Below are 27,590 nucleotides of genomic sequence, written 5' to 3' on the forward strand. Positions count from 1 at the left end.
AGTTATGGGCAAAACAAACAATCTTATGTGTGCATGCAACCCTAATATTCTTGGATCTATATTTTCTCTAATTAAACATATAATTATTGAACATCAAAAGGAAGAACCTAGGAAACCTATATTATTTTCGAATAAACTTCTAGGGTTAGTAAACATACATTTGATTGTAATATAGTAATAACAATTCAAATCCTTAGTGTTGTTGAAGCTTCGAGAGCAAGCATCACAAATGTTGTGTCTCTAATTGTTCACACCCAACACTAGCAAGAGGATGAGAGAGGACAAGGGAGGAGAAGACTTGAGAATTTCGGCTATCATTCTTAGGGTTAGAGTGGCCGAAAATCACAAGGTGTATCAGTCTATTTATAGTGGAGATAGGATGCCCTATATAACCATAATTTGAATATAATATTATTAATTCAAATTTGGTAATTATCCATCTCCTTAATTATCTTAGAGGATATTCTAGGAACCCTAAAAATACCTTCCAAAACGTCCACCACCTTTGGGGATTCTTCTAGAATCCTTTGTTCAACTATTGAACGATTGCATTTTAGCCCCTGTACTTTTAATTAATTCCTTTAATCCCAAAATTAATTCTAAATTAATTTCTAATTAAATATTAATTAAATAACATAATTTCTAATTAATATATTATTTTTATAATACATTAATAAATCATTTATTTTAATTTACTAACCAAATAATAAATTCAACCTCTATCCACAAGTCATCTTGTCCGGTTGCTAATTTTGAGGGCAACCCAAAATAATTGTGCTACTATCAATTCAAGTATAGGTGTCGTCGACACAGACATGAATTCTTGTAGTGATGGGTGATGGTGGTGGATGATGGTGATGGGTGGTGAGTGGTGGTTATAATGGTGAGTGGGTGGTAATGATGGATGGTGGAGGTGTGTGGTGGTGGTTGTTATGGGTGGTAGGGTTGTTGGTGATGGTGGTGGGTGGTGGGTGGGGGTGGTAGTGGTGGGTGGTGGGTGGTGGTCGTGATCGTGGATGGCGGTCGTGGTTGGCGTTGGTGGTGGCGATGGCGGGTAGTGGTTTTTGTGGGTGGTGGGTGGGGGTGATGGTGATAGGTGGCGGTGACGGGTGGTGGGTGGTGAGTGGTGTTTATTAGTGGGTTTTTTTAATTTTTTACTTATTTTTTTATTTATATTATGATTATTTGATGATTTTAATTTTTAAAAATTATATGGTATAAATTTGCTCTCAAATGTTCTCACAATAAGAAATCTAATCAATGAAACGCTCCCTTATATTTCTCAACAACTATAATGACAACGGACTCATATTTACTTTACCACAATAGCAAAATACATTTCGTTTTTTTTTTCTGGATAATGATAGTATGTAACATGAATCTTATAAGCATTTTACAAGTTTCAAGTTTCATATTGCTCTTATTGGTAAAAAAAAATACATATATGTACATTGTTATTTATAGATAAAAGGAAAAGTACATTGTCTTCATTTATATATAGCATAACATATAATTATCTCTTTTTTTCCTAAAAGCATAAACGAGAAACACATTTCCTACATTCTCAAGCACTATAAAGCTTAGTGTCAGTCATGTTTTTTTTTCTAGAATAATTGACGTCACTAAGAGTGTGGTGGGTGCCGGTGTGAGACATGTGTAGAATGATAACTGTGACTAAAATATCTCAACCAACGATTGTCTATTGGATATCTGAAGTCTTTATAAAGAGAACTCTTTTCCTTTCTATTCACAACAAACAAAAAGTTACTCCTCTAAAAGAAGATATATATAACTAATGCATTTTTAAGCTTTAACAAAACACGTGAAACCAAATTTCAAATCGTGAAGTTTTTGCTTTTAGTTCGAGTGAAAATGGATGGAAGTGATATATACAAGGCTACTCGTGGGTCGGATGTTTTCAATCAATCAAATCGACATGAAGATGGTGATGAAGAAGCTCTGAAATGGGCTGTTCTTGAAAAGCTGCCAACTTTTGATAGGTTGAAAAAAGGCCTGCTATATAGATCTAGTGGACCACCTGACGAGATTTTTATTGATAATCTTGGATTAGAAGACAGGAAGCATTTGCTCGATAGACTGGTTAAAGTTGCTGAAGAAGATAATGAAAAGTTTGTGTTGAACCTCAGAAACAGATTTGACACGTAATTTGAGCATTAAAAACTTTTCAAAAATTTGATTTTTTATTATTCTTTTAAATGACGGTTTTATTTTTTGGGTTTCTTGCAACTTTCAGGGTGGGAATTGATTTGCCTACAATTGAAGTGAGATTTGAGCATTTGACTGTGGAAGCTGATGTTTTTACAGGCAGCAGATCATTGCCTAGTTTCCTCAACTTCAACATTCAAATCCTTGAGGCATGATATTTTACATGCTGTAATAAGACAAGGAACTGAATTGTAAAATGTTGTAATATAGAGAAATGAAAGAAGGATACTCTAATACATAAATACATGAAAGTACATTGATACTTTTTACATTTACCAAAAAACTATCTACTCATGTTAATTTGTGCTGATTTTCAACAGGCGTTCTTGAATATATTCCATTTATTACCAAACAGGAAGAAGCATATCACTATACTTGAAGATCTAAGTGGAATTATAAAGCCTGGCAGGTGAAAAAACATGACGTTTTTAATTTTTAAGCATTCCATTTTAGTAAACATGAAAAATATTAATTATTAATGTTATTCCTTTACAGGATGACACTACTTTTAGGTCCTCCAAGTTCTGGAAAAACAACTTTGTTATTAGCCTTGGCTGGGAAGCTTTCCAAGGAGCTTACAGTAAATTACGATGCGTTTACTTTTTTGGATACCCTTTTGAGGAAAACTTATATTATGTTATCTCTCACTTCAATTTTGTAAAAAAAAAAACGTTGTTTCTTTGTAACCAGTGGTCAGGAAGGGTGTCATACAATGGACATGATATGCATGAGTTTGTGCCTCAGAGAACGTCTGCTTATATCAGTGAAAATGATCTTCATATTGGTGAAATGACTGTTAGAGAAACCTTGGCTTTTTCTGCTAGATGTCAGGGCGTTGGATCACGTTATGGTTAGTTGGCATAATCCAAGCCTCTCGATTTCTACACTATCAACCTGTGTTTTTTCACTAATTACCTTGTGGTGAATATTTTTACTGACATATATAGGTTTTGTCGAATAAATTGCAGAAATGTTGGCCGAGTTGTTAAGAAGAGAAAAAGATGCAAATATTAAGCCCGACCCAGATATTGATATATACATGAAGGTACTAATTACTAAAGGAGTTACCTTAGCTAGGTTAATATGCCTTTGGGACAGTTTTTTTTTTTTTTTTTCGTCTCCATTAAATCTTGCATGGGTAATGATGTATGTCTCGATAAAGAGTTGTATACACAGGTTTGTTTGTTTTTGGACCGAATAAACCATATGAATTAGGCTAAATGACCATTTTACTATTACATTTCAAAAAATAATTAAAATAAAATCACAATGTTCATAAATTATAATGTGAGACTAGTAGGGAGGAAAAAAGAAGAAACAACCATAGATGACCAAATTAAGTGTTTAATTCATTAAGCTCATTAAGTCAAAAAAGAAAAAAAAAAAACCATTAATCTTAACTTGAAAAATATATATATAAAAATAAAATTTGTGATTGTTCAATGATGCTTCAGGCAGCAGCAACAGAAGGTCGAGAGACAAGTGTGGTGACCGATTATGTTCTCAAGGTACAATAATCATTAAAATTTGTTGACTACCAAAACATTAAAGTAAAACAATAACATTAATGTTTTGTGTCCCATTTAGATCTTGGGACTAGATATCTGTGCAGATACCATGGTAGGGGATCAAATGATAAGAGGCATATCTGGTGGACAAAGAAAACGTGTCACTACAGGTAATTAATTAATCTTTCGAATGACATATAGAGAGATTGTCATTTGATACATGTTTTATGGATTTGATGAAAACGTGTAGGTGAAATGATAGTGGGCCCATCAAAGGTTCTTCTTATGGATGAGATATCTACGGGTTTGGACAGTTCTACAACTTTTCATATTGTGAATTCTTTGAGGCAATATATTCAGATTTTTGAAGGAACTGCTGTTATTTCACTCCTACAGCCTGCACCCGAAACTTATAATCTATTTGATGACATAATATTGCTCTCGGATGCCAAGATTGTGTATCAGGGTCCACGTGAAAAAGTGCTTGAGTTTTTTGAATCGATGGGATTTAAATGTCCCCAAAGGAAAGGTGTTGCGGACTTCTTGCAAGAAGTAAGTATGATTTCAAGATTTGTTTCATGACTTTCATCGTCTTGTTAAGCAAAATAACAAATAATGTAACTAACTTAGGAGCTTTTCCAAAAGCTTTTTGGGTGAAAAAGCTCTTGAAAAAGTTCATCTCCTAGGATGGTAGATTTTTCATCCATAAGCTTTTTCAATAAGCTGCTAGTGTAGTTGCAAGCTCTTACATAAGCTTTTTCATCATTTTTAATATATATTATTCCTTTTAGTATATAAAATACACCAACAATAACTAATAAGTTGATAATGGGACCCACAAATAACTTTATTATATAGACCGGGTATATATGTTAACCATTTTGGATTGTTGGTGTGGCATGATTTTTTTTATTTATTATTATTATTATTATTATTATTATTATTATTATTATTATTATTTTTGTTTGCTATTATGTAAATGTTCTAAGAGCCTCTACAATAGTAAAACGTTTTTGTGGCACATCAGAAATAACTCAACTAGTCAAAAACCTCAAGATATCCACTTTTCACTAACCTTATTGAAGAATCCTATCAATTTAGTTCATATCATTTCATTATTTTATACAAATCAAAATAACTGAAATTAAATTTAAATAACTAAACAGTATATATACGTTTCTTATTAAAGAAAATAATTTATAATATATAAAATGAATCATGAAAAACCTCATATGATCAAGCTTGTAAATTTTTACAAGCAAAACGAAAAGGCTCCACGAGACTTTCACAAAGTTATTTGACCGAAAAAGCTTATGTAAAAGGCTCCACGAGACTTTCACAAAGTTATTTGACCGAAAAAGCTTATGTAAAAGCACGCACTCACATACACACACATGTTTGTGTAGGTAACATCAAAGAAAGACCAGGAGCAATACTGGATAGAGAAAAACAAACCTTATAGGTTTATCACAGCGAAAGAATTTGCTGAGGCATATCAAACCTTCCATGAAGGAAGGAGAATGTCACAAGAGATTTCAACCCCATATGACAAAAACAAGAGCCATCCTGCTGCATTGACAACCAAAACATATGGAATGAGCAAAAAGGAGCTCTTGAAAGCCTGCACTTCAAGAGAATTTTTGCTTATGAAGAGAAACTCATTCGTATACATATTCAAACTATTTCAGGTACGTATTCAGTTAATTAGCTGAGGGGTAGTTGTTTCTTTTTTATTTGACAAAATTACACAAATGGTGCTTGTGGTTTTGATAGAACCAAATTGACCAATTATATTACTTATAACTTATAGCTTAAAAACAAATTATAGGTTCCTAAGACTCAAGGGATCAAGGATGTCCAAACAAAAGAAAACGACTCAAAACTTTGTCTGCCTTCTTAGAGCCAGCCCTAACCCTATTTAATGACTCTCCTAAACTGATAAAAAGAAACTATACGCATAGAAGGAAACCCTAACTCCATAAGGAAACCATAAGAAAAGCAAACTCAACTAGATAAATACTAAATAATAAAGATGCTAGAATAATCATAAATTACTAAACAACCCCTACATTCTTTTTACGCCTCTCATAGACCTTATCCCACTTATCCACTCAGTTCATATATGAAAGTTGATAAAATCTTTCGTGTCTTATTCCCCAATCTCAATGGTATTTATAATACAAGAATAGTTAACCTAATCTAAGTTAGGAATATATTTACAAAACAATTTCAGCATTATACAAAATATACGGCTAATATAAAATATATGGCTAATACACCCCCACAATCGAAACGGTAGGTGGCCGGATGTTGAGACTGGATTTGAAGTCATCGAACAGAACGCGTGGGAGTCCCTTTGTGAAGATGTCGGCAATTTGAAACCGCGATGGCACATGAAAGACTCGAACTTCACCCCTAGCTACTTTTTCCCAAACGAAATGGATGTCGATTTCTATGTGTTTATTGCGTTGATGTTGAATCGGATTGGTTGTCAAATAAACAGTACTCACATTATCACAGTAGACAATGGTTGCTTTGAAACGACCCAAAAATACGACCCAAAAATTTCGTTTTTAATACCATCAAAACTATAATCAGAGTATCATATAAATAAACCATGCGTGATATGCCCCAAAATATAATAAAGTACTGTGCGGAAACTGTAACATACTATATCAAAACAACAACTAAATCAAATCCAGACTAAAGATGAAACGGTGGTGTGCGCGATGCCGTCACCCACAGCTCTTCCCTTTGCTTGCGGAAGTACCTGAAACCAAAACTGAAACTGTAAGCACGAAGCTTAGTGAGCTCCCCCAACTTACCACATACCATACAACAACATATAAACACATATTGGGCCTTGCCCACTGCATCGGGCCGGGGCCCGGAAACTGCATCGGACCGAAGTCCGGAACTGACTGGGACCTTGTCCCCTGCATCGGACCAAAGTTCGGAACTAACTGCATCGGACCGGAGTCCGGAACTGACTGCATCGGACCGGAGTCCGGAACTGACTGCATCGGACCGAAGTCCGGAACTGGCTGCATCGGACCGAAGTCCGGAACTGACTGGGACCGTGTCCCCTGCATCGGACCGAAGCCCGGAACTGACTGAGCATAGCATAGCATATCATAACAAACATACTGCATACTGCATCGGGCCGCAGCCCGGAACATAAAACACATAACACATAGCACATGAATTATGTCTGAACCACAAAGGCATCAAACATACTAACTACTACATCGGACCGAAGTCCGGAAACTACTACTAACTGGACGGGCCGGCAGTGTGGCCTTAGACCCGCCCCTACGGGAAGGAAACTCACCTCGTAAGCTAGTGGATGAGTGTGTGGCTCGGAAAGCTAACGGCTGCTGCTCCTGAATCTCCTCGGCTACAAATCCATAAACACACTCAATCAATCACTAACACTACACTCAGGGTAAAATGACTCTTTTACCCTTGGTCAAAGTTGACTTACTCAGGGCTGACTCGCCGAGTCGGGATACCCAACTCGCCGAGTCCTAGACTCTCCGCTCAATTCTTACACGCTGATACTCGTCGAGTGTGGCATCGACTCGACGAGTACCCTCTGGATCCATGAACTCAGATGATCTTCATCCGACTCGCCGAGTCAGATGAACAGACTCGACGAGTTGTTCTTGATCCTCAAGAAGATTGCCTTGGACTCGCCGAGTTGCATGAACAAACTCGCCGAGTCCCTCCATCACTGAGTCTACTCTCAACTCGCTGAGTCCACTCCCTAACTCACCTCGTCCACTCGACACTGATGAAACTGAAGAACTCGGGACTCGCGACCTGACTCGTCGAGTCGTTCATCCGACTCGCCGAGTCGCCGCCATGCAACATATTTTTACTCGATTTCTCTTGAATCCAACACATGCAAATGATAGATCTAGGTCCATTAAGCTGTTTTACCACGTAAAGTTTCCAACTTTACGTGCACAACCACATGAATGAGGGAAATAAGACTAAAATATGCACAATAAGGGTAGATCCATGGCTAATGTGCAATGTAACTCCAAAAAGACAGTGGATCTGGGCTCTACAACACCCCAACACTCAGATCCAAAGGTATTTCGGCTTAATAACACATTCAAGCAAGCATAAAGCTTGGAACAAGCATCAAATAGCCCTTAAAAGAGCTCTAATGGAAGTTTAAGCATGAACCAGAAGAGAGCTCCGAAAATACCTCAATAAGTTCACACTTGACCTTGGATCTTGGCACTAGAACTCGTTTCCTTGCTTCCTTCTTCTTCTCCTTCTTCACCCCTTCACAAAATGGAACAAGATCACTTATAAGCTCACAAGAGGAAGGTTTAGGGTTTCTCACAGTGCTATCAGGGGGAAAGTGACGAGATGGAGGCTATAATGGGGTTTAAATAGTGAGCAAACCCGGGGATTTAGGGTTTCACCCAGACGGACGGACTCGCCGAGTCCAGGATATGGACTCGCCGAGTCGCCGGCTCCCGCGTGCACAAGATGCGCGACCCGACTCGGCGAGTCAGGCTAGAACTCGCCGAGTCCCTCTTGAAAACTTAGCCCAAAACCAAATTAATTAACATACCGGAAACGGGTCGTTACAATTCTCCCCCACTTGTCTCAGACTTCGTCCTCGAAGTCTGCTACGGCTGGATCTGCGAATAACTCCGGGTAGTGCGTTCTCATTTCTTCTTCAGCCTCCCATGTCCATTCAGACCCCTTCCGATGCTGCCACTGCACCTTTACCAGCTGAATTACCTTGTTCCTGAAGGTCTTGGTCTTCCGTTCCAAAATTGCTATCGGCTTCTCGATATAATTCAAGCCGCTATCGACCTGGATATCCTCCAAGGGAACGACCGCTGTCTCGTCCACTAAACACTTCCTCAACTGCGACACGTGGAAGGTGTTGTGTATCAAACTGAGCTCCTCAGGAAGATCTAACCGGTAAGCAACCCGACCCACCCGGGCCAAAACCCTGAAAGGACCAATAAATCTGGGGCCCAATTTGCCCCTCTTCCGGAACCTGATGACACCTTTCCAAGGTGAGACTTTCAGAAGAACCATGTCTCCCACCTGGAACTCCAAGTCTGAACGCCTCTTGTCGGCGTAGCTCTTCTGCCGACTCTGCGCAGTCTGCAGTCTACTACGGACCTGCTGGATCAGTTCCGTCGTCTTGAGCACCACTTCGGTGCTCCCCATGACCCGCTGACCGACCTCGCCCCAACAAATCGGGGTCCTGCACTTCCTGCCGTATAACATCTCAAAAGGAGGTCGATCAATGCTCGCATGATAGCTGTTGTTATACGAGAATTCCGCTAAGGGAAGATACGTATCCCAACAGCCCCCAAAATCTAGAACACATGCCCTAAGCATGTCTTCGAGAGTCTGAATCGTCCTCTCGCTCTGCCCGTCAGTCTGAGGATGAAAAGCGGTGCTGAAATGGAGACGAGTACCCATCTCATCGTGAAACCGCTTCCAGAATCTGGACGTGAAGCGAACATCTCGGTCCGACACTACCGATACCGGCACTCCATGACGTGCCACAATCTCTCGCACATAGATATCGGCTAACCTTTCCGCCGATATACTCTCCTGGATCGGAATAAAATGGGCACTCTTCGTCAACCGATCCACCACTACCCATATCGAATCTACTCCACGTGCGGTCCTGGGAAGTTTGGTGATAAAATCCATGGTGATGTCCTCCCATTTCCACACGGGAATATCCAACGGCTGCATCTTGTCGTGAGGTCTCTGGTGCTCCGCCTTGACCTTCCGGCAGGTCAAGCACCTCTCAACGTACCAAGCGACGTCCCGCTTCATGCAGGGCCACCAATAATCAGGTCGAAGATCTCGATACATCTTCGTCGCCCCTGGATGGATAGAAAATCGAGACTTATGAGCCTCGTCCATCAATACCTGCCGTACCCCACCCCAGTACGGTACCCACACCCTACCATGAAGCGTCATCAAACCCCGACTGTCGTAGTCGAACGAAGCTACTCGACCCACTATCCTCTCGCACTTCTGCCTCTCCTCCTTGAGACCCTCCATCTGAGCCTCCTTGATCCGCTCCAACAAAGGAGTGATCACCGTCATCCTCATACACAAATCCCTGATAGGGGCCGCCGACACCTTACGGCTCAGGGCATCGGCCACCACGTTGGCCTTCCCTGGATGATACAGGATCTCACAGTCATAGTCCTTCAGCACGTCCAACCATCTCCTCTGTCTCATGTTCAAACTCGGCTGATCCATAAGGTATCGTAAACTCTTGTGGTCCGTGTAGATAGTACAGCGGACCCCATAAAGGTAATGCCTCCAAATCTTGAGGGCAAATACAACTGCCCCCAGCTCCAAGTCGTGGGTAGGATAATTAGCCTCGTGAGGCTTCAACTGTCTCGAGGCATAAGCCACCACATGGCCTCGCTGCATCAACACTGCTCCCATACCTGTGATCGAAGCATCACAATAGACCACGAAATCCTCAATGCCCTCTGGCAAGGTAAGGATCGGAGCCTCGCACAATCTCTGCCTGAGAGTCTCGAACGCCGCCTGCTGCTCAGGCCCCCAACGAAAAACTACCGACTTATTGGTTAGTCGGGTGAGCGGCACTGCTATTTTGGAGAAGTCCTGAATAAATCTCCGATAATACCCTGCCAATCCTAGGAAGCTCCGAATCTCAGATGGAGACCTCGGGACCTCCCACTGCATCACGGCCTCAATCTTGGCCGGGTCAACCAAAATACCCTTCTGATTAACGAGATGCCCAAGAAACTGCACCTCGCGCAACCAGAACTCGCACTTGGAGAACTTAGCGAAAAGTCTCTCCCTCCTCAAAGTCTCCAACACCTCCCGCAGGTGCTCCTCGTGCTGCCCCTGCGTCTTGGAATACACCAAGATGTCATCAATGAACACTATCACTGACCGATCCAGCATCGGTCTGCACACGCGGTTCATAAGATCCATGAACGCGGCTGGGGCATTGGTGAGCCCAAATGGCATCACCACAAACTCATAATGTCCATACCGGGTCCTGAAAGCAGTCTTCTGTACATCCTCATCCCTGACCCTCATCTGGTGGTAACCGGAGCGTAGGTCGATCTTGGAGAACCAAGACGCTCCCTGGAGCTGATCAAACAAGTCATCTATCCTCGGAAGTGGGTAACGGTTCTTCACCGTTACCTTGTTCAACTCCCGGTAATCAATACACATCCGATGCGACCCGTCTTTCTTCCTCACAAATAAGATCGGTGCTCCCCAAGGCGAACTGCTCGGCCGAATGAAACCCTTGTCTAACAGCTCCTGGAGCTGTGTAGACAACTCTTGCATCTCAGGGGGAGCAAGTCGATATGGTGCTTTGGCTATCGGAGCCGCACCAGGAACCAGGTCGATCCTGAACTCAACCTGCCTCTCAGGAGGTATCCCCGGCAAATCCTCGGGAAACACGTCCGGGTAATCTCGAACAATAGGAACATCATCGATCGTCGTCTTGCCCTTATCCCGGGCATCCAAGACGTAGGCTACATAACCGGCGCAACCCTGCTGAACGTAGCGCCTCGCCCTAGCGGCAGAGCAGAAGGTCAATCCTCGCTGGGGCCTCTCACCCTGAATCACTATCTCTCCCCCACTGGGAGTGCGAACCCGCACTAGCTGAAGCTCACAATCAATCACCGCTCCATTGGGGCTCAACCAATCTATGCCCACAATGACTTTATTCCCGCGTAGGGGAATCGGAACCAAATCCACTGGAAACTGCTCCTCAAAAATCTGAAGGGAACACCCTCTGCATACTCTGTCGACCCTCACGGTCTTATCATCTGCTATCTCAACCTCTAATGGACAATCCAGCTCCCCTGGAGCTCTGCTAAATCTCTTGCTAAGCGCAAGCGATACAAATGATCGGGTGGCCCCCGAGTCAAACAATACCAAAGCAGGGATGCCGTTCACCGAGAACGACCCTAAATAAAACGTACCATCAAATAATATTCAATCGATATATTAATAATTAAAAGATGAAAGAAATATACATACCCGTCACCACATCAGGAGTCGCTCGCGCCTCCTCTGCTGTCATCTGAAATGCCCTGCTCTTCGCCACCGGCGCATCAGCTCGGCCCTGACGGCCATCCGTGATCCTCAAAGTAGCAGGGGCGGGTGCATGCACCTTCCCTGCTGCAGCTAAACTGGGACACTGGGACCTTTTGTGTCCCCTCTGATTGCACTGAAAGCAAATCAGATCCGATCCTGTAACCGTTGTGGCAGGGGCCGTACAATCCCTACTCATATGCCCGGTCCGACCGCACTTGTAGCAGCCGGAACTCCTTGCCTTGCACGCCCCCTCGTGCAACCTCCCACACTTGCCACATCGACCGTGGCTCTGCTGACCCCTGGACCTGTGATCTGAAACCTTGGGCTTTTTGCCCACACTGCCTGCACCCGAAACCGCCTCCGGTTTCCTCTTCCTCTCCATCTCGAGATCAATCTCCCTCTCTCTGGCTCTAGCAATCATGTCGTCCAGTGTTTTGCAACTGGACCGGCTCACAAACATACGAATGTCGCTCCGCAACATCTCGTGATAACGGGCCTTCTTCATCTCCTCATCTGCTGCATACTGTGGAACAAGAAGGGCCCGCTCCCTGAACTTGGCGGTGATCTCCGCCACTGTCTCGGTAGTCTGGGTAAGATCCTGGAACTCCCTGGCTAACTGTTGCACCTCAATGACCGGTGCGAACTCCGCTCTGAACCTGGTAGAGAAATCAGCCCAGGTCATGGCATCCAATGCCGCATCATCCCCGATGGCATGTCCTACCTCCTCCCACCAGTCACGTGCCCTGTCCTTCAGGAGACAGGATGCCAATCTGACCTTGTCCCCCTCGGGACATCTGCTAGTGCGGAATGCGTTGGCCACATCCGCCAACCACCTGGTACTCGCTATGGGGTCCCGTGCCCCGTGATAGTCAGGAGCCCCGCATGCCCTGAACTCCCTGAAAGTGAGTGTGCGCGACCCCATCACGGCCGCCATCTCAGTACGGAAAGTACTCAGTCTCTCATCCATCATCTCCAAAATGCCCTCCTTGATCGAACCGAAGATCACAGGAGTCTGCTCAAGTATGATGCGAGTAATCTCGGAAGAAAGGAACTCTCTGGTCTGCTCATCCATCTGTCCGACCTCCGGGTCGAATCCCGATCCTGATCCTCCTCCGGCATCTGAACTGCCGGCTGCTGGCCTCGGACGCAAAACTACCATTCTGAAACATATCATAACAACATCAGAATACTGAAATATTTCAAGGGATCATGATACGACTACTAGCTTCCTGGTCTAATCTTGGCCTTCCTTGATTCGAGTACGGATCCTCTGCTTCCAGTAGTATGGGCCCCTACTACCTTCCACATCTATCCGTACTTTCCTCAAGAACTGCCTCGACTTCCCCAAGTCACTTCTACCGCTGCTATTCTCTGCTACTCTCATCCTAGGCTTGCCCTAGGGAAAACTCGAGCTCAATACGACTGGTCCTCAGCTGCTGTAGGTCTCCTCGCACTGCCAGTTAGCCATCACCTGAACACCATCACATGTGATGAGGATCGGATAATCCTTCAAGTAAAAGATCCGTCCCTACAACGGTTGGACTCAAACAAGAGCTGCGCAGTAGGGCCAGTTCCAGCACTATGGGATTATTCAAACCTGATTACATGTGGTGTGACGTGTCCACCTAATGGCTAACTCCCATTACTCGGAACCCCACTAAGCACAAAGCAAGCAGCATTCGGACAAGGGAAAACAGACTCACGCAAACTATTCTTATAACAAGAAACTGTACTAGCATAGGATGCTAAGCTCATACTATTAGGCATAACCTAAACAGGCTATCCTACTGTTGTCTACTCAATTCTAGCATGCAATATTCATAGAGCTGTAACACATAAGCAGGCACATAAGGCATTCTCCTACACCCTTAGTCCTATTCTAGCATGCTGTTCTACTAAAACTGAAATTGAACAAATAACTTGTATGGGTAATTTGGGAGTACTTACTTGAGCTCGGTTGACCGCATGCACACACCTCTATCTTAAAACAATTCTTTTCCTTCTAAGTGTTTTCAAAATTCTTTTGTAAAAACATTTTATTAAAAATCTTTTATTTCCCCTTAGTTTGAGTTCAGATACACCCGAGAGTGTATCCGAATCCCTCAAACCAGGGCTCTGATACCAACTTGAAACGACCCAAAAATACGACCCAAAAATTTCGTTTTTAATACCATCAAAACTATAATCAGAGTATCATATAAATAAACCATGCGTGATATGCCCCAAAATATAATAAAGTACTGTGCGGAAACTCTAACATACTATATCAAAACAACAACTAAATCAAATCCAAACTAAAGCTGAAACGGTGGTGTGCGCGATGCCGTCACCCAGAGCTCTTCCCTTTGCTTGCGGAAGTACCTGAAACCAAAACTGAAACTGTAAGCACGAAGCTTAGTGAGCTCCCCCAACTTACCACATACCATACAACAACATATAAACACATATTGGGCCTTGCCCACTGCATCGGGCCGGGGCCCGGAAACTGCATCGGACCGAAGTCCGGAACTGACTGGGACCTTGTCCCCTGCATCGGGCCAAAGTCCGGAACTAACTGCATCGGACCGGAGTCCGGAACTGACTGCATCGGACCGAAGTCCGGAACTGGCTACATCGGACCGAAGTCCGGAACTGACTGGGACCGTGTCCCCTGCATCGGACCGAAGCCCGGAACTGACTGAGCATAGCATAGCATATCATAACAAACATACTGCATACTGCATCGGGCCGCAGCCCGGAACATAAAACACATAACACATAGCACATGAATTATGTCTGAACCACGAAGGCATTAAACATACTAACTACTACATCGGACCGAAGTCCGGAAACTACTACTAACTGGACGGGCCGGCAGTGTGGCCTTAGACCCGCCCCTACGGGAAGGAAACTCACCTCGTAAGCTAGCGGATGAGTGTGTGGCTCGGAAAGCTAACGGCTGCTGCTCCTGAATCTCCTCGGCTACAAATCCATAAACACACTCAATCAATCACTAACACTACACTCAGGGTAAAATGACTCTTTTACCCTTGGTCAAAGTTGACTTACTCAGGGCTGACTCACCGAGTCGGGATACCCAACTCGCCGAGTCCTAGACTCTCCGCTCAATTCTTACACGCTGATACTCATCGAGTGTGGCATCGACTCGACGAGTACCCTCTGGATCCATGAACTCAGATGATCTTCATCCGACTCGCCGAGTCAGATGAACAGACTCGACGAGTTGTTCTTGATCCTCAAGAAGATTGCCTTGGACTCGCCAAGTTGCATGAACAAACTCGCCGAGTCCCTCCATCACTGAGTCTACTCTCAACTCGCTGAGTCCACTCCCTAACTCACCTCGTCCACTCGACACTGATGAAACTGAAGAAATCGGGACTCGCGACCTGACTCGTCGAGTCGTTCATCCGACTCGCCGAGTCGCCGCCATGCAACATATTTTTACTCGATTTCTCTTGAATCCAACACATGCAAATGATAGATCTAGGTCCATTAAGCTGTTTTACCACGTAAAGTTTCCAACTTTACGTGCACAACCACATGAATGAGGGAAATAAGACTAAAATATGCACAATAAGGGTAGATCCATGGCTAATGTGCAATGTAACTCCAAAAAGACAGTGGATCTGGGCTCTACAACACCCCAACACTCAGATCCAAAGGTATTTCGGCTTAATAACACATTCAAGCAAGCATAAAGCTTGGAACAAGCATCAAATAGCCCTTAAAAGAGCTCTAATGGAAGTTTAAGCATGAACCAGAAGAGAGCTCCGAAAATACCTCAATAAGTTCACACTTGACCTTGGATCTTGGCACTAGAACTCGTTTCCTTGCTTCCTTCTTCTTCTCCTTCTTCACCCCTTCACAAAATGGAACAAGATCACTTATAAGCTCACAAGAGGAAGGTTTAGGGTTTCTCACAGTGCTATCAGGGGGAAAGTGACGAGATGGAGGCTATAATGGGGTTTAAATAGTGAGCAAACCCGGGGATTTAGGGTTTCACCCAGACGGACGGACTCGCCGAGTCCAGGATATGGACTCGCCGAGTCGCCGGCTCCCGCGTGCACAAGATGCGCGACCCGACTCGGCGAGTCAGGCTAGAACTCGCCGAGTCCCTCTTGAAAACTTAGCCCAAAACCAAATTAATTAACATACGGGAAACGGGTCGTTACATGCTTTGCGAGGGGGATGATGTAACTCACATAAAAGATTTCGTACCCAACAAGATTCTGAGACAAAGTTTGCAACTCCTCGGTATTCAGCTTCGGCGCTTGATCTAGAAATAGTGGTCTGCCGTTTGGAGAACCAAGAAAGGAGATTGTTTCCCATAAAGATGCAGTATCCAGATGTCGAACGCCGAGTGTCGGGACAGTCCGCCCAATCAGCATCAGTGTAAGATAAAAGCGATGTAGTGTTGGAGCCGGTAAGAATTAAGCCATGATCTATTATGCCACAAATGTATCGAAGTATTCTTTTTAGATCCGTGAAATGGGGAACTCGAGGGGCATGCATGTGCATGCAAATTTGTTGAACTGCATAGCTAATGTTCCGGCATGTAAAAGTGAGATATTGAAGGGCCCTGCTAGCTGCCGAAATTCTGTCGGATTCTCCAAAAGTTCGCCGGTTTTGGCGCTAATTTTTCCTAATGAGTCGACCTGTGTTGGAAAAGGTTCGCAATTTTCGAAGCCTGCTCTTTTTAGAATTTCCGCAGCATATTTTTGCTGTGAAAGGAACATCAAACCTGCTGATTGGCGTGTGACTGCAATATCCAGAAAAAAAAACTTAAGGGCCCAAGGTCATTCATTGCAAACTCCTTGGCAAGGAGACCCATTAATTTATTTCGTATAGAATCGGAGGATGTCACAAGAAGAATATCATCCACGTATAACAATAGGTAGGCGGTATCACCTCCATGTCGGTAGATGAATAGTGAATGATCGGAGCAACTATGTTGGAACCCAATTTGGAAGGCGTATTCAGCGTACCTTTGATACCACGCTCTTGGGGCTTGTTTTAGACCATACAGGAACTTCTTTAAGAGACATACATGGTTGGGAAATTATGTGTCACGAAATCCCACCGGTTGATGCATATAAATTGTTTCATCCAAATGCCCGTGACAAAACGCGTTTTTGACATCTAATTGGTGAATTGGCCAAGATTGAGAGAGAGCAATGGTAATCACGGTTCTAATGGTTGCTAGCTTGACCACCGGACTAAATGTTTCTCCACAAGCCACGCCTACTTGTTGAGACCTCCCGTCACAAACTAACCATGCCTTATATCTTCTCAATGTACCATCAGATTTCATTTTGTGGCGAAAAATCCACATACTTTGGACAATGTTTAGCCCAAGAGGTATATTGTGCATTCTCCATCTCGAGAGTGATCGGAATAAAATTCCGAATGTTGGTGATCATGAGAGCAGGGTGAAGTTTTTCCGCCATGTAAGTCAAAGGTTGAAGGAGAATATAGAGGAGACAGACAGAAAAGAAATATAAATCGCAGGTTTGAAGAAGATAGAAAAGAAGAAGGTTGTAATTAGGGTTGGATGTAGGTGTGCTCTGATACGATGAAAGTTGATAAAATCTTTTGTGTCTTATTCCCCAATCTCAATGGTATTTATAATACAATAACAGTTGACCTAATCTAAGTTAAGAAAATACTTACAAAGTAATTTCAACATTATACAAAATATACGGCTAATATAAAATATATGGCTAATAATATCAATACCCCCTCAATGAAAATCCACCTTGTCCTCAAGGTGGAAAGTGAACATGTTCATCGGTTTTTGGGTCTACTCTTCGTCGTCAACTGGTAGGACATGTAAGGTTTTATCAGGGGAGCTATGATCCAGTGCAAATTTGCCTTCACAATGAAAACAAAGACCCTGGGTTCTTTTATCGGTTGACTCCGCATCCGTCATTCTTTCAAGGGGTATTTTGCTGGGTGCTACTGCATATTCTTTTTGTGCAAAAACATTGGAAGTACCCTGGTTTCTTGGTACCTCGGTTGTGGGGCATGTACCTGTGAGTTTCAACAAGGTATTGTCTTGCTCTACTGTTGGGTTGATTCGACTCTCACAAACCAGTAATGTTAATTTAAATATTTAATTGCATGTCTAAGCCTTGTGGGTTGCATCATTCTCACTATGCTATGTAATATTGGTTTGAGCCCCTTAATGAAGGTTGCTTCCAACACATGTTCTTGAATTTCATCCAACTGTGTCGCCAACTATTCAAACATACCCACCTACTCCCTGGCTGACCCAACTTAACTGTTTAATGGCGAGGAATTGTTCATATAGGTTGCCTTCTTGGGACGGTTGGAACCGCTCAAGTAACCTTAGTTTAAACTCCTCCCAACTGTGAAACGGTGCTCTACGTTCGCTCCATCGGTACCATGCCAATACATGCCCTTCTCGGCATAATATTGTTGCCCTTAGCCTTTCTCCTGATGTTGCTCACCCTTGCATGTCAAAAAAAAATCTACTTTGTACACCTATCCATATGCATCTTCTCTTTTAAATAATGGAATTTTTAGTTTATGTAAGCGATAATCCTTTATAGGGACCCACCCGCCCCCATGTTTGTCGTTGATTGGTGGCCCATTGTTGGCCATGATCGGTCCCATGTTGTTGCTTCTGGGAATAGATTGGTCTTCATAAAACCAAGCATCGCTTGCGTGTGGCTTGTATTTCCCATTGTTGAAACCTAACCCCAAAGTTAACGATGGTTGTGGCAACGGAAAGCCATGGTCATCAAAACAGTAGCAATGAGGTAAAATAGGGGGATTGAAGGTGCAAGACCAGTGATTGAAAGTTTTTGACGGGTGGTATGGACGAGCACTCGCCTGTGCTCTTAGGTGAAATAGTTGTGGAAGTAGTGATATTGGAAAAAGAGACTTGAGTAATGAGTTTTTGTTAGAAATATGCTTGTATTTCTATTGGTGATTTGGGATTAAAGGCACTTGGAAATTATGAGATTGTATTTAACACTTTATAATTAAAGTATTTGGATGGTACTCTCAAGTCCTAACACTCAGAAGTTTGAGAACAAGAAAAAAGAATGAGAATTTTGCTTTTGTCCGTTGTGTTCTTTAACCTCTTGTACCATCATCTCTAAAGAGTTTGACCAAAATTAAACTTAAATATGTCAAAAAGTTGAAAACCGTCACAAGACAATTGAAACGTTCAAACTGACATCAAACGGGCTTTAACTACCGGATATAAACTATAATCGACGGGTGTCCACCAATAGTCAAACCTGACACAAAACGGTTTTTTTAACCATTGGCTATAACACTGAACAACATGCTTTCTGACGCAAGCTTGTTGCGTTTCATTGTTGCGACGCATGCTCTTTGCGACACATTCCAAAAATAGTTGTTTTGATGTGTTCCAAGATAATCATACTGATGCGATCCAACAATAATCATTCCAATCTATATAAGATCATCAAGGATCGTTCTGATGAGATCCTATATGGATTGTTTCGATACGATCGTAAGTGAATAGTAACACCCAATCCGATGCAAATGTTCTGATGCGTTGTGTTCCAACGATTTGTGATCGATCACAATTAAACAATAACTTTTGTTACAAAATCACATTCACATCGCAATCAGTTCTAGTGTTATGAAATTGCATTCGCATCACAATCAGGCCCGAGATCGATTTCAATCCAATATCAACTACATTTTAATCTTAATTCCATTCTGAAATCATTTTCGATCTGATACCTATATTCTGAAATCAATTTTGGTTCCAATATCAGTTCATTCTGAAATCACTTTTGTTCAACTCTTTGTTTCTTTCTTTTACCTTTGTGCACAAGGTTTGATATCAACTTTTAGTTACACTTAGTATCAGAGCGGTTTCATTGAAAGGGGTGAGATTCGAGGTTGATTACAAGCAATCCCGGTTTTTCTTATTCAGGCTTGTGAGAGACTAACTGTAGGCATGGAATAAACGGACAGGAAGACATCAAAGCAAGTGACTATGATTCGGTTCCTTTTGCGGGTGACAAAAGACGGTAAAGGTGATCGTGACCTTGTCTTATTGTTCGGTGGAAGAGTGCTCTAAGAACAAGCTTGATTAAAGAAGACAGGGTTAAGGAGAAAACGATGTTGTTGGTTAAAGAAAGAGATTCGATGACGTAACAAATTGCGGTTTTGACTCCAACGGATTATCTGGTGTGGGCGGTCAAAGTCAAGTCGATTATGGATGCACACGATATATGGGAGACAGTCGAACCTAAGGTGTTATGTGAAGCATCGGATCAAAAAAAGTCAAAACAAGCTCTTGCCTTTTTGTTTCAAGTGATACCTGAAGACATGGTGTTGCAAATGGTGAGTTACACCGACCCAAAGCAAGTGTGGGATGTGCTAAAAACACGGTATTTGAGAGTGGATCGGGTGAGAACGACTCGACTTGCAACCTTAAAAGGGGAGCTTGAAAGTTTATGTATGAAGGAGGGTAAAACGGTTGATGATTTTGTGACGAAATTATCGGGTTTAGCATGAAAAGTAAGGAGTCTTGGTTATGAGCTTGAAGAAGTCGATTTGGTGAAAAGGTTACTTGATTCAATGCCTAAGTTGTTTCTTCAAATCGTGGCTTTAATAGAGCAATGTTTCGAGTTGGATTCAATGTTATTTGATGCAGAGGTTGGTAGATTGATGGCATACAATGAGCATATAAGAGGAATCGAGAAAGTGGAGGATACTCAAGGTGGGTTGTTGTTGGCTAGTGAGGAAAAATCACATGTTTGTAAGCATTGTGACAATGGATGTTCAAATTGAGATGACTTTGGACATAGCCAGGGAGGAGGTCGAGGTCCGGGAGAAGTCGAGATGGTAATGAACGTGTATGGGATAAAAGTCACGTTAGATGTTACAAATGTGGTGAGCTTGGTCACTATAAAAAAGAGTGTCCTAAATAGGAAAAAGAAGAGACGAGTATAATCAAAGAGGAACCGTCACTATTTTGAAAAAGCGACTTAACCAATTAAGGTGGTGATTGTTGAATTAATCGGTTAAAAGAAAAGTTTGTTTTATGTTAGGAAAACTTGGATTATGGACAATAGTTTTTCTTATTTTTGGTATTGGAATAGAAGTCTAATATCTTTAGTATAAATATATATGTTGGTTCCAATTTCTGATATATATATATATATATATATATATATATATATATATATATATATATATATATATATATATATATATATATATATATATATATATATATATATATATATATATATATATATATATATCGTAGGAAGTTTAGATCTTTTTTTGTGCTTTGTAAGTGTTCACAAGAGAATCAACTCTTTGTTCCTTTCTTTTACCTTGGTGCACAAGGTTTGATATGAACTTTTAATTTACACAGTGAACGGTAATGCATGAACAGCTAGGATAGAAACACGTGAACAGCTAAGATAGAAACATGTGAACATATGTTTTGATGAACAACTAGGATAGAAACACATGAACATTATCGTGAACAGTAGTGTGACTAGTGATTCCAGTGAACAGTATTGTAGATAATGATCCGAAGAACAGTAGTATGAATAGTGTTGGTGTCTGTTCTGATACCAATTTGATAGAACCGAGTTGATTAACTCAATTATTTATAACTTAATGCTTCAAAACAAATGATAGGTGTCTGACATTCGAGACTCAGTGGATCACTAAACAAAGAAAAACAACTCAAAACTTTGTCAGACTTTTTAGATCCGGCCCCAACCCTATTTATTGACCCTCCTAAACTGATGAAAGGAAACTATGCTCGTAGAAGGAAACCCGTATTGCACAAGAAAACCATAATCAGCTAGATAAATACTAAATAATAAAGACACTAGAATAATCATAAATTACTAAACAACCCCTACATCTTTTTATGCCTCTGGTAGACCCGATCCCACTTATCCACTTGGTTCTTATCAGGTTTCACATAACTTTTTTTTATCGTTACACATATGGTCCCTATCCGTTTTTCCCTCTCACGTTAAAATTGATGAAAACTATAAAATAGAGTTTAAATATGATGGTAAAATTATCATTTAGTCTCATGGAAACAGTTTATTCAATCTAGAAAGAAAATGGTAGACCTTATGTATACAACACTTCACCGGGGGAGACATCATTGCTCATTCAGCCACTTTATGAAATTAATAAGAACAAAAAATCCCAAAATGTTTCAAATATTAATTCTAAAACCTAAAAAAAATTATTTTCTTACCTTCAGCTTCTTGTGACGTCATTTCTGACAATGACAGTCTTTTTCCGAACCGAAATGCACAAAAGGTCAGTGGAAGATGGAGGGATATACACGGGTGCACTCTTTTTTGGTGTAGTTATGATGTTGTTCAATGGATATTCTGAGCTTTCCATGGCCATTGCAAAGCTTCCTGTCTTTTATAAGCAAAGGGATTTCTTGTTTTATCCCTCATGGGCTTACACACTTCCTTCATGGATTATCAAGATTCCCATCACATTTGTTGAAACTTTTCTGTGGACTCTTCTTACTTATTATGTAATTGGATTTGATTCAAATGTTGAAAGGTTAGTTGCTTCATATTAAATGACATTAATTATTTTCCTCCTAGGAAGTATTGTATATGACTAAATAATCTCCTTTTTACAGATTTTTTAAACAGTATTTACTACTCTTACTCGTCAGCCAGATGGCAGAAGGATTGTTCCGCTTTATAGCAGCAATCGGTCGAAATATGATTGTTGCAAGCACATTTGGTGCATTTGCACTTCTCATACTATTTGCCTTGGGTGGCTTTGTCCTATCACGAGGTACACATGTTCTATCTAATATTAGACAATGTTTGTATGCAACAATCAACGATGGAATGAAATCGAGCATTATGACGGAATAAAATGTCAGAAAATCATGTTTGTTTTTCATATACGAATGTAATGGAGAATTCTTTCTCCTCAGTTGATTTCCATACTATAGGGGAGGAGTTGTTAATTTTTCCATTCCTTTGTGGGATGGATGAATACATTATAATTATGCTTGAATGAGTCATTCGTTCATTCAAGCCAACCAAACATGATTAATGGAATATAATGATCTATTTTAATACCTTAAGTCATTCCACTCCATTGTCCTTCGATTCTTTTGCAATTTCACTCTATCCCAGCAAACATATTCTTAAAAGAAAATCTTCCATCAGACTATTGATTAAGAAATGTGTTTTTTTTCAATATTAAAGATGATATCAAGAGTTGGTGGATTTGGGGATATTGGTCATCACCGATGATGTATGCGATGAATGGGATTGTAGTCAATGAGTTTCTTGGGCATAGTTGGAACCGAGTAAGTCACTTAAGTAAAATAATCAAGTTTCTATATATCATATGTGCCATAGAGTATCTAGTATTCATTCAAGCTAACCATTTGTAACATTAATTACAGGTGTTGCCTAACTCAACAGAGTCCCTAGGAGTGAGGATCATAACATCTAGAGGTTTCTTCCCATATGCATATTGGTATTGGATTGCAGTAGCAGCTTTGATTGGATATGTGTTCCTATTCAACTTTACCTACACGCTAGCCCTTACTTTTCTCAATCGTATGTATCCGTCCTTGTTCTTATTTATGAATTAATTCATAGAGAATTAACATAATAGGAACACATATGCAGCTTTGGAGAAACATCAAACTATTATATTAGATGAAAACGAAGCCCAAAATCCTTCAGCTGTTGAGTTACATTCCATGAGCAAGAAAAAGGGAATAATTCTTCCATTTGAACCACATTGTATCACCTTCGATGATGTTAAATACTCAGTTGACATGCCCCAGGTGGTTATAAACACACTTTTTATAAACTTATTTTAGTTCCTACTTCCTAATATTAATCAAGATTCTTTATCATATTTGATTGAAACTAATGAACTTTGGCATTAAAGGAAATGAAAAAGCAAGGAGTAGTTGAGGATCGATTGCTGTTATTAAAGGGTGTGAGTGGGGCATTCAGACCGGGTGTTCTTACAGCATTAATGGGTGTTAGTGGTGCTGGTAAAACTACTTTGATGGATGTGCTGGCAGGAAGGAAAACAGGTGGATATATAGAGGGTAATATTGTCATTTCAGGGTACCCAAAGAAGCAAGAAACTTTCGCTCGAATTTCAGGATACTGTGAGCAAAATGACATCCACTCACCTCATGTCACAGTACATGAGTCCTTGATTTACTCTGCTTGGCTAAGGCTGCCAGCAGATGTTGATTCTGAAACCAGAAAGGTCAGAAATATATTGATCATTTTTTACTAAAAGACTAAAGGGCTGTTTATTTTGACTTATTTAGCTCAAGACACTAACCTTTACCTATTTTCCCTTCCTTTTTTTCCTCTCACGTTAAAACTGATGAATGTTGTAGAAAACTGGAATGTAAAGGTAAAATGGTCATTTACATCCATTCAGACGGTTTATCCTATCTAGAAAAGAAACAAATCTTATACGCATAGCAAATTATACACACAGATCTCAATACTCGTTCAACCAATTTACATATATCCATAACTTAACGAAAAAAAAGGTAGTTTACACTTAATAGTAAAACAACATGTGCAGATGTTTGTTGGTGAAGTTATGGAGCTTGTGGAACTGAATCCATTAAGAGATGCATTAGTTGGGTTGCCAGGTGTAAATGGGCTATCAACCGAACAACGAAAGCGGTTAACCATAGCGGTTGAGCTGGTGGCTAACCCATCTATAATATTTATGGATGAACCAACGTCTGGTCTTGATGCTAGAGCGGCTGCTATTGTCATGAGAACCGTTAGGAACACGGTAGATACAGGGAGAACCGTTGTGTGCACAATCCATCAACCTAGCATCGACATATTTGAATCTTTTGATGAGGTATATATAATAAAACTAAGGATATATTATAAGATAATATAATATTGACTATTAACTTAATGATGGAAGTATAAGTGACACGCTTCTGTATTCGGTCAAACTGATGCATGTTCAAACTTCTATTGAATCCGTTGGACCAGACTTAGAGAAGTAAGGCTATTACAAGTTGAATCATTATCAAATCTAAAAAATAGATTCGGACTGATTCAGAATGGAACCCTTCAAAGGTAATTACCTCTGAATCAGTCAGCATTCAACGCGTTTGATAAAACCCATGAATGAACGACCTCTAAAGGGTTTATGAACCCTATCTTCTCTTAATCATTAAGAGGTTAGAAACTTAGAATCATTCAGCACTACATGGTTTAGTTTTATCAAACAGCACCTAACAATATATACTCTTTCTTTTTGCGAAGATAATGAAATTAATACATTCGTGATTAGTTTACTTCCTGAATGGGAATTCTAAAATTTATATATGGGGTTGCAGCTAGTTTTGATAAAACGAGGAGGAGAAGAGTTATATGTAGGACCAGTCGGTCGCAATTCCTGTCATTTGATCAAGTATTTTGAGGTAATTATCCTTAATTAACATGTTTAATTAAATAAAAAACACAATTTGCATAAATTTATTTAATATGTAATACACCATGGCTATTCCAGGATATCGAAGGAATAAGTAAAATCAAAGACGGTTATAACCCCGCAACATGGATGTTAGAAGTTAGTGCCTCAGCTCAAGAAATGGCTCTTGGAATTGATTTCACACAAATCTACAAAACCTCTGAACTTTACAAGTAAGTCAACTAGTCGATACCAATACTTTATTTCACTAAATTGTTTCTTGATTTTTGTAATGTCATATAATTATTGATAGGAGAAATAAAGCTCTTATTATTGAGCTGAATACACCACCTTCTGGATCAAAAGATCTCTATTTCCCAACTCAATACTCTCAATCTTTCTTCACACAATGCATGGCTTGCCTATGGAAACAACGCCTGTCATACTGGAGAAATACTTCTTACACTGCAGTAAGATTTCTATTCAGCTTGGGAATCGGATTGATGTTTGGGACAATGTTCTGGGATCTGGGTGGAAAAAGGTAAGATAATTTAAGAGTAATAAAATTGAACACGTCTCAACTTGGTTTTCTATTTCTCTTAATTTACTCGTGTGACTATAATTTCAGGACTTCACAACAAGATTTGCTTAATGCAATGGGATCTATGTATGCTGCTGTTCTTTTTATTGGGACCCAAAACTCGTCATCCGTTCAACCAGTGGTTGCTGTTGAGAGGACAGTCTTTTATAGAGAAAAAGCTGCAGGAATGTATTCTCCCCTATCATATGCTTTTGCACAGGTATTTTGAGGCTTTTTTTTTTCTTTTTTCAGTTACGTCTTATATGGGTTAAGTAGTTTAATATGTAATGACATCTGTTTGGATAACGTGTTGTATACATAAGTTATGTTCCTTTTTTAGAACAAATAAACCGAGACTAAATGACTGTTTACCTTTACATTCTAACAAACAATTTTCACAATATTCATCAATTTTAGCAATACTCATGATCAAGTTTAACATTAGAGGAGTTGGGAGGAAAAAAGCCATTTAAGTCATTCTCTATGACAGATTAACTAATAAAAAAACAACCATGTATAGATGTCCAGATTAAGTGCTTAACGTATTAAGCCATTAAGCAAAAAAGAAACAATCGCTTACTAGATAACCGTTAACAATATTTGTTATAAATATTAATAACTTGCTATTCAATTCCTTTTGCAGGTTCTGGTGGAACTACCATACGTGTTTGTACAAACATTAGTATACGGTGTCCTAGTGTATGCAATGATTGGATTTCAGTGGACATTAGCCAAATTCTTTTGGTATTTGTTTTTCATGTACCTCTCATTACTATACATGACCTTTTATGGCATGATGGCTTTGGCCATGACACCCAACCCCACCATTGCTGCCATTGTTTCTGCCTCATTTTATGGAATATGGAATCTCTTTTCAGGATTTATTATCCCACGACCTGTAAGCTCCATTAATCCTCAACAATTTTGCCTCAAATTTGAGATCAACAATCTGTTCTTTACTTAATTATATGTTCTTGTTATTGATTTTGTAATCAGAGGATACCGATTTGGTGGAGATGGTACTATTGGGCATGTCCGATTGCTTGGACTCTCTATGGTATGGTTGCTTCACAATTTGGAGACTGTGAAGATATACTTGAGAATGGTGAAACTGTAAAAGATTACTTGAAGAGATATTTTGGATTTGAGAGAAGTTTTCTTGGTATAGTTACGGGTATGCATGTTGGAATCACCCTACTATTTGCATTTGTTTTTTCCTTTGGCATCAAGTCTTTTAATTTTCAAAAGAGGTAGGCCAATTCTCAGGGAGTTTGATTATGAGCATTAAGCATTGTCAAGAAAGTGAGCAAGGATGAAGAGGGGATTGAAATGCTAAGTAGGAGTCCTAAGATCCTTGTAATCTATCTTTTTTTACCCTTTTTTCATTATAATAACAAGCTTTCTATATGCAAACGCTGTGAGATAATTATTGGAAATGTGGTTTTGAGGGGATTGAAATGCTAAGTAGGAGTCCTAAGATCCTTGTAATCTATCTTTTTTTACCCTTTTTTCATTATAATAACAAGCTTTCTATATGCAAACGCTGTGAGATAATTATTGGAAATGTGGTTTTGAGGGGATTGAAATGCTAAGTAGGAGTCCTAAGATCCTTGTAATCTATCTTTTTTTACCCTTTTTTCATTATAATAACAAGCTTTCTATATGCAAACGCTGTGAGATAATTATTGGAAATGTGGTTTTGAGGGGATTGAAATGCTAAGTAGGAG

General features: G+C 40.6%; 1 protein-coding gene across 4 annotated transcripts; it reads left to right on the top strand.

The window, feature by feature from the left end:
* Positions 1–1,833: 1,833 nt before the first annotated feature.
* LOC145045926 (pleiotropic drug resistance protein 1-like) lies at positions 1,834–27,590 on the top strand. Of its 4 annotated transcripts, none has more exons than XM_078994214.1 (23): positions 1,834–2,162; positions 2,255–2,375; positions 2,547–2,635; positions 2,722–2,806; positions 2,917–3,076; positions 3,195–3,271; positions 3,681–3,734; positions 3,814–3,904; positions 3,985–4,286; positions 5,141–5,422; positions 22,084–22,400; positions 22,483–22,651; positions 23,077–23,169; positions 23,269–23,425; positions 23,498–23,658; positions 23,766–24,098; positions 24,429–24,719; positions 25,210–25,293; positions 25,383–25,516; positions 25,597–25,824; positions 25,912–26,083; positions 26,507–26,761; positions 26,860–27,590. In XM_078994214.1, the coding sequence occupies exons 1-23, from the start codon at positions 1,873–1,875 to the stop codon at positions 27,115–27,117; spliced, it is 4,203 nt and encodes a 1,400-aa protein (XP_078850340.1). In that variant the 5' UTR covers positions 1,834–1,872; the 3' UTR covers positions 27,118–27,590. The 4 variants fall into 4 exon arrangements, with proteins under 4 accessions (XP_078850340.1, XP_078850341.1, XP_078850338.1 ...); XM_078994215.1 differs by having other exon boundaries at positions 22,483–22,643; positions 23,066–23,182; positions 23,288–23,425; XM_078994212.1 differs by having other exon boundaries at positions 22,483–22,643; positions 23,066–23,169; positions 23,269–23,441; positions 23,484–23,658.

Source organism: Lactuca saligna, chromosome 5 (assembly GCF_052625555.1).
Source record: "Lactuca saligna cultivar CGN05327 chromosome 5, ASM5262555v1, whole genome shotgun sequence".
Classification (NCBI taxonomy): Eukaryota; Viridiplantae; Streptophyta; class Magnoliopsida; order Asterales; family Asteraceae; genus Lactuca; species Lactuca saligna.